The 8287-nt window shown below is 29.7% G+C and overlaps 2 protein-coding genes across 4 annotated transcripts in view; both read left to right on the top strand.

Moving 5' to 3' along the window:
• LOC106687459 (uncharacterized) overlaps window positions 1-1661 on the top strand; it is a 49050-nt gene extending 47389 nt beyond the window's left edge. For both annotated transcript variants that reach the window (XM_014431359.3, XM_014431360.3), the window contains one exon: window positions 1087-1661. In XM_014431359.3, the coding sequence (XP_014286845.1) occupies window positions 1087-1504 (418 nt within the window). In that variant the 3' untranslated portion in view covers window positions 1505-1661. The remainder of the gene's footprint in view (window positions 1-1086) is intronic.
• A 2825-nt stretch (window positions 1662-4486) lies between these two features.
• LOC106687454 (uncharacterized) overlaps window positions 4487-8287 on the top strand; it is a 14066-nt gene continuing 10265 nt past the window's right edge. Inside the window, exons 1-5 of one of the 2 annotated variants that reach the window (XM_014431351.2) lie at window positions 4487-4636; window positions 4722-4892; window positions 4964-5109; window positions 7402-7510; window positions 7600-7624. In XM_014431351.2, the coding sequence (XP_014286837.1) occupies window positions 4570-4636; window positions 4722-4892; window positions 4964-5109; window positions 7402-7510; window positions 7600-7624 (518 nt within the window). In that variant the 5' untranslated portion in view covers window positions 4487-4569. Of the gene's footprint in view, window positions 4637-4721; window positions 4893-4963; window positions 5110-7401; window positions 7511-7581; window positions 7625-8287 lie in introns of both variants that reach the window. The other variant, XM_067051986.1, reaches the window with a different exon arrangement.

The raw sequence follows: 8287 nt of genomic DNA, 5'->3' as shown, positions 1-8287 counted from the left end.
AATAAAAAGAATTTTAATCATTTTTAAACTTTTTTCAAATATCAAAGATACTTGGGTTCAAATTAAGTACTTTACTACTAAATGGATAATAAAATTTATTCAAATTTAATAATATAAAAGACTCTTAATCTCAGGGCATATTGTTGCTAGGCAATCAGAATACAAACACTTTTACTATTAACTTAATTAAATTAATATCTATTTTACAATTTATTCAAATTTAGTTATAACAAAACTAACCAAGTTCACGATCTTCTTTCGTTGATCCTTGGTGTCCTCTTTTTTCTTATTGTTCTTGTCTTAGCGTCCAAAATGGCTTCCTCTTGACAGAAATTGATGAAGACCTCCTCATCCTGAAGACATCATTTCTCTTCAGCGCCCCAGACACGAATGAACTCTTCCAAAACGAAAACCTGCCTTGAGGTTACATGTAAACATCGATTGTCCCACAACAGTTAGGGATTTTTCCAAATGATTTATTTTCTGAATATTATTCATTTGCACTATTTCTTGATTTCTATTTTTCCTTTAATTTTCTATATTTTCAATTATGAGGGGACGAGTTAAAATAGTTTTTATGATATTTGAATCTGCTCAACATGGCCTTGATTCAATGGACTTGTTCCTGAAGAATACGTACCGCCATCTTGGTTTTATTTTGAATCACGAAGTTATTATAAATGATGAAAATTGGTTAGCTTGCTTTTTGGATAAACAAAACAAATGAATATTAAAATGATACATAAAATAAAACATATTAAAAACCCTCTATACATCAAAATATACTATTTACTAAAAAAGAGCATATTACAATATATATATATTCTGTTCCAAGTTTTTATAATATAACTTAATTTTGTAATATCGCAATAAACACAATAATAATTGTCTAAATGAATACAATGAAAATGAATTATTTGAATTGTGAGACAGTTAATAACTGAGATGTAATAAAGACATGTATTCTTGCCACATTGACTCCCAGATGAGTATTAGAATATTTTAATTTTTACATTCCTAAATTTTATGTGTAAATAATTATATATTTCATTTTATTATATTTCTTCTTTTTTTTTTTTTTTTTAGGTTTGTGGACTTCCAGCTCTCTCATTTCAACTCTTATGCATTTGATCTTCATTACATGGTAAATACCTCAGTTTCCAGTGAAGTTCTGCATCACATAGATCGACTGTATGAAGAATATCATTACCACTTGACTTCAGAACTTGCAAAACTAGGCCGATCAGATGGTCCTTCATTGTCAGAAGTATTTTCTGAATTGCGAAGGACTGAATTCTTTGGACTGTTTACTGCAATCGCAGTATCTCCCGTCATTTTGGCCAGGCAAGAGTTGGCATCTCCTAAGGATAAATCAGGGTATACTCTTGCCGAACTGGAGCAAAGAAAAGAAGATCGCTATAGAACTGAAGAATATACCAGAAGAATACAGGTTATTCTTAGGTGTGCTCAGCATGGAGGGTTATTTGAAAGATTGCATACGTAAATATTCTAATATATTTTTATATTACACTAAGTACAAATCAACCTTTGTATATTTACCATTATGTATATAAATATCCTTGTATATTACTATGTTCCTCTTCTAACTCCTAATGTAAAATATTATCTTAATAAAGTTATTTTAATTTTTTTTTTCATGATTGGTCTCCCTATAAATTATTACAAGAATTTCTTTTTCAAAAATATGACAGTTTTAAATTAGATGGCAGCTGTTGAGAGGATTGAAAAGTCAAGTGCCTGTAACTTATTTCACTTCATTTCTGGGCAAGTTTATTTTTACAACTTGTATATGGAAATTATAGTTCGGGAAAGTATTGATCCTGCAAAATTTCGAATACAAGTTTTCGACAGAAATACATGTTTTGAGGTCTTCTGAGTCCAAAAAACGTAGTATCACAAAATCTGTGTGCCTGTGAGCAGCCTAGTTCAAAAACGAAAAGTAGCATGAACCTGAAATTTCTTATTTCCAGCAGATATATGCCAACCATGTGACAGCAATTTTTTCGATAAAATCAACTGAACATTATTTGCAATAATCAACAATATATAAATGCGAAATATTTGAGAATTTTATGAATAAATATAGAAGAAGAAAACAAAATGAGAAATACCCAATTCTAACAGGAAAAACCGAGACCTACAATCTTTCCCTATTGCATCACAGCTTTGTTTTCTTTTCTTAAATTGTTGTATTTTTAGCAGGAACTCAATGTATATTTGTCATTACTACCTCGAAAAATCCTGAAATTTAAATTTTTATAACAGCAAAATAAAAGGGGTGACGGTAGGAGCGTGGTAATGCACCTCTCTGCCAACCCATAGATTGAGAGTTCGAGTCCGGCCCTATCCGGGATTTTTTCAAGCACAAAAGTACACAATACTCACTCACAATCTACCCCCGGGCATTTGTGAGGCCCGTCAGCCAACTCCAGCACTCACAAAAATAGGCGTGGGAGTGATGGACCCACCCACCCTATGAAAACGTATTTCCTAAGTGCATCTCGCAAGGCCTTGGACCTCCACGGTCTGTCGCGCCAATGAAAAAAATAAATAAAAATGCGCACACCCCAGAATTTTTTGTTTCAATATGGACCTGTGTCAGCATAATCTCAAATAGTGTAGAAGCCAATACCACTTAGGTAATTCTGATCATGTGCGACTAGGATCGGCAAATTTTGCTTTACAAATTAGATGTATTTTTTCGGTTATTTAACACAAATTTTCTGAAGCGTTTTATAAACAGTATAACACGATAAATTTTCCAAATTGTAAATTTTTCAAAATTAAAGCTTATTAAATTCCCTACAAAATTCTATAATCACATTTATTGCTATCTTATATCTTCTCTCAGAAATAAGAGGGCTTCAATAGAAAATTCGAGGAACAGTTTCGACCGCCTCTCGTTTTTGTCAAACTTGCACACGAATTCTTTAGCTTTCATGGAAACTCGTGAAATAGGAATGAAGAAGCTAGTGGGGTGTTCAGGGAAGTGAGATGGAAAGTATTACCTTCCCTCTTCTCAATAATTTCAGATCCAAAAAAAGTCAAGAAATTGGAAATTTAGAAACTTATTTCAAACTGCAAAATATTTTGCTCAAAGTCACTAAAAATTAAAATTACAACTAACTATACCTTTTACGATGAGAAATTGGGAATTTATGCATACAATGAAATATTTGAACAGAAGCAAAAATTGTTGTCGAGAGAAAATGAAAAGTTCCCAATAATTAAAAAACTTACAAGTTAGGAAATTGGGCATTCAAAAACATACTTAAAAAAGTTGCGAAAATTAAGTAAAAACATTTTACTCTAAAATTTGAAACTAATAGCAACCAAACTATTTAAGTTGAGAAATTGAAACAAAAAAAAAATTAATTTGAGTGCTAATAGGTTTCTGAAATAAAGATAACCATAATAAATCCGCCAAATACTCATTTTTTCAGTAAATATTTCATGAAATATTGCTTTTTACAAAATTATATCTCGGAAACTACTGAACGTAAACAACTACATTTTGGCTCACATTAGGGCTCACATTTTAGTAAATTTACTCTACTTTAAATGATGTTCCATTAGGTTTTCTAGTTATGTTGGTAGTTTCAAAAATATGGAGCTCCGACTGAAATTTGTTTTTTTGAAACGTTTTGAAACAGCAACCTTTTTTTATTTTCGTAACTCTACTTGGCAGACTTATGATATTGACTAGTAATTATACATTGTTTTCATTAAAGTAGTAACTTTAATGTATTAAGGTGAAATAATTGACTTTTTTTATCCCCTTAGGATCTTAGATTGACTGTGAAAACTGACTGAGGGACTTGGTGCAGGTTCCTAGCCTTATTTATACATGTATTATATGCGGGCTTAATTTATATTCTTATACTATATTCAATGCATTGATACAACAAATAAACAAAAAAATATCTGCATACATACGTACATAAACACAAAAACGCGCGCGAGCGCGCGTGTATGTATACATGTAAACATAATATACGTACATATATATATACACCAACAAATATTTGCTTATATCAGTCTTTTTTTTCCTTGGCAGCAACAAAAATTATACCGCAACTTTATTTTATTTTGACATGGGACCACGAAATTTTTGGCTCCAAAATGGTGCTGCGAAATTTGTTTAACTCAGAAAGGGTGTTGTGGCGAAAAAGACTTGGAAATCGCTGAACTAGAAAATACACATATATTGAAATCAGGCGAATTGAGGTCGATTTACACTGTACACACCGTTTCCCTTCAACATAGTCTACATTCCTTTTATATAAATTTATAAATTGTAAATTAAATTAAGGAAACGGTAGGCACAGTATGGATATTGATGGCCAGGAACAACAGAAATCCACTTTTTCTTCAAAATTACAATTTTAACTAATTGTTGATATGTCGATTTTCACTACTGAGATAGAACCTCTTTGGGAAAATAGAAAAATGTAACCAAATTGTAACCTCTTAAATAGTAAACAACTGCTCCCTTTGTCTTAAAAAAAAAATTAAATTCAGTTCTCATTAACTTTAAACTTTTTAAAAATGGCTCTTTTTCAACAAGAGATGATAGAATCATTTCTACCTTCGGAAATTGCAAGACTTGTTTATGGTACTAAAGTTTCTATTTCTTTTGTTAGAAAACATATTAGTTTCAAAGTTTGAGTTAATATTTCATATTCACTTTTTGGCATTAGGATATTTGGAAGAAGAAGAATGTTTAGAAGCTGCTCAAATGTTTTTGGAAACATCTACACAATTAAAGGAATGTTTGATTGTTGCAAGAAAGGGAAGAAAATTTAGTACTAAAATGTATGGTTTGAGCTTAGTTGACTTGTTCGATTTGCTATCTGAAACAATATCATTTGGTAAGATTTTAATCCATTAATGGAATAAAATAACTAATTTTTATATATATTCTCTGCTTATTCTTTCACAGTTAAGGAGAATAGTAAGGTTCTGAAAGAAACAACTAATATGAGCAATCGCCTTTTTAGCATACTTCAGGCAGATGGTAATAATTCTGATCTTTTGCAAAAGGATAATCTAGAAAAGAATTATGAAACTGTGATGGTAAAAGATGATGTAAGTTTTTAGATACTACATACAATATTTATTTGATTTTTATTTTAATGGCAAAAGTTAATCACCATTAGCCTACATGAATTGTCAGGTTTGAAATATTTCTCTTAACTCATTTATAAATACTTCTTTCTTAAGTACTTAGTGGTTTTACTAGTTTACAGATTACTTTATTACCATTGTAATAAAATGTTTCTTTAGAGACTGGTCACCCTGAATGCTAAAAAATAAAGGAGGTTTTCAATAGTACTAATATTGTCACTTATAGATGCTTGATTTAAGCTGAGTCTTGCAATAACTTCAACACAATACCACCAATCTACCCAAAACTTAATAGGGGTGTAGTACACTCTAAACTACAGAAAATGCTACAAATTAGACCTTCCTAAACTAAACTAGATACAGAGATATAAAATAAAACATTTGAGAAAGTTTGCTTGATTGGAACTACTTTTTCTCCAATATTAAGGCATGAAATATAAAAGGTATTCATATTGGTCAAAAGAGCGGGAATTAGGGTTTCCAACAGTTCTAGTGAGTTTGGATTCGAATAACATTGTGAGGAGTTGAGAATTTATTATGTGAACTGGGAACATTGGCAGAAAAAAAATATCCTCCAAAAATCAGACCTAAAAATTTCGAATTTTTGATTTATATAAAACTATATTTTTGGGTTTCAAAAGATGCTTAAACCAAATCTGATTTGATTTTTCTTAAACAAAATATTTTTGATATGCTTTACTGGAAGTGACTTTTTATTATTGTAATTTTTTACTCACTCTAAGTTATTTAATACGGTGATTTGATTTTTCTTAAACAAAATATTTTTGATATGCTTTACTGGAAACGACTTTTTATTATTGTAATATTTTACTCACTCAAAGTTATTTAATACGGTAATTGATAGTTGGTTCTTATTATGAAAAAAACAAACAAATCGATTGGCATACAGTAACCAAAAAATTCATGCAGATCATAGGTAGTAGGCGATAACACAATCTTTTTTTAATATATAATTTTTTTTTTTCTCGGTTCCTAGAGCACTAAAATAAAAGAGCGCTTTAGGAAAACCCTCAGTAAAATGCTTCTTATTTTTCAACCAATTATCTCAAAAAAAAAAATTCATTGAAATCTGTGATTCCATGTGCATAGTCTTCCCTTGTAAGTATAAGTGTACCTTTCTTGACCACCAGCTGGCTAATTGCTCTACTATTATTACAGGAAGACATTTAACCCACAACAGAACCGGTGGGTCTATGGGTTATGGTATTATTTTTTCTCTATTTTCTATAAGAAAAAAAAGGTAAATATTGAAGCTCTCCTCCTCCTCCTAAACTTTTCAGAGAATAAATAATTAAGAATTCATAAAACCAGTGTTGTGATCGATCTTAAAGATACATAGTATGCTACCGATGTAAGATAAATAAATAAGACAATGGTTCCGAGAGAGCCATCTAGCAATACAATTGTTATTTTTTAATAAAAGTAACTAAATCTATTCTTAAACAAAAATTATAATTAATAAACAACATTAAATTATAATTTTGTTCATAAATACATTTATTTATTTGTTTTTCTTTTATCTTTTAATAAAGTATTAAATTTGATTATGTTAAAACTTGTATTATTTTTTATTTTAAATATTTATGAAGGATTTGGTCAGGGGTGTGGTAAGAAGAATCAAAAGTAATTATCCACTATTTAAATGTCAACGTTTCGCCCCACTTTGAAGGGCTTCATCAGAGCTTTCATGTTGAAACAATTTAATTTCATCGGATAGGAGTTTGGAGCCTCCAACATATTCTATTAACATATCTATTTAATCTAACACTCTTGTAGAATAATTTCATGGTTACACTTCCATCCCCATCATTACAGATACCCAAAATTCTGGCTTTGAGGTGAATGAAATGAGCAATATAAAACCTAAACTTTTTTGGAAACTAACTTCAAAGAATACTTAGATTTGATAATTTAAAATTGCTTTATTGAAATGTTTAGAACATACTAATGGTGATAGCAGTAACAGACAAAATATCATGTTACTCAAGCTGTGTGTATTGTTCGTTGAACCTCTTATGTTTCTAATCCTGTATGTTTATATTTATCTACTTAATTGTAAAATGTTTTATTAAGCAGTTTAGATTTGAGAAAAGATGAAATAATTTTGATTGAGGAAAAAATTTGATCTTTGAGAAAAGTGTATACTATTACTGCTTTTAGTGGCTTACAATTATTTATAACATAAATATCTATTTAATTATGAATATTTTAATTTTAAGTTCATGCTTTTAGGAAAGTATTGATTTGGAAAATCAAAATGTCCATACTCAGTTGCAAAATGGGAATGTTAAAAATATGAACAGTAAAAATGATTTACCACCCAAGCTGCTTCCTCAGAATGGTTGTAATTTATTAGATATACTTACTTACATTTTTATTATAGTAGTGAGAATATTAATTTTATTATTATAGTTTTTTTTTCATTTTCAGAGAATAAGGAAACTCCTACCTTTTTGTGAGTAACTTTGTTTATCATTTTTTTTTTTCAGTTTCAATATAAACCATATTTATAAAAAATCCTTATATTTACCATAGAATAAAAAAGAAATTTTTTTTTGATATATTTACAATTGCACAAATATCTTCAGAATTTTAAAAATAATAAACTTGCCAAGCTAATACAATTTTTTTTTTTAATTTAAAAACTACCTACATATAGATTAGTTACCATTTATGTGGTTCATGATGTTTATAATAGTTCCCTTAAATTTCCACTATTTTTGTCTTCTTTGAAATAATGCATTAGGCTTCTTCCTTAAAGATGACATACTCCAAGTGAGTCACCAGAGCAGTGTGTGGTTGTTTGTAGGAAGGTGTATCACTTGATATGTCACCTTCAATGGCCCCTCAAATTTATATGTGAAAAATTAAATGGAGGGAAATTTACTATTTATGGACTGCGTATCTAAGTTGTAAGGAGCAACTTTTCCATAAAAAGCAGTTATAGCTTGGAGTACCATTGATTTTTACCCTTGTATATTTTTAATCACAGCTGATTACTAGCAATTATGGATTCTGAAGTGTTTTTACCATAGAAGTTCCGTTAACAAACTTTATAGGATGCATTGTCCTTCTTGGCTCATTTCATTCCATTTCAGGGAGAAATTTATTCCATATA

This window comes from Halyomorpha halys, unplaced genomic scaffold (genome assembly GCF_000696795.3).
Source record: "Halyomorpha halys isolate HHAL.00 unplaced genomic scaffold, Hhal_1.1 Scaffold965.1, whole genome shotgun sequence".
Lineage (NCBI taxonomy): Eukaryota > Metazoa > Arthropoda > Insecta > Hemiptera > Pentatomidae > Halyomorpha > Halyomorpha halys.
Note: the sequence above shows the minus strand (reverse complement) of the source record. Positions and strands in the feature narration are given on the sequence as shown.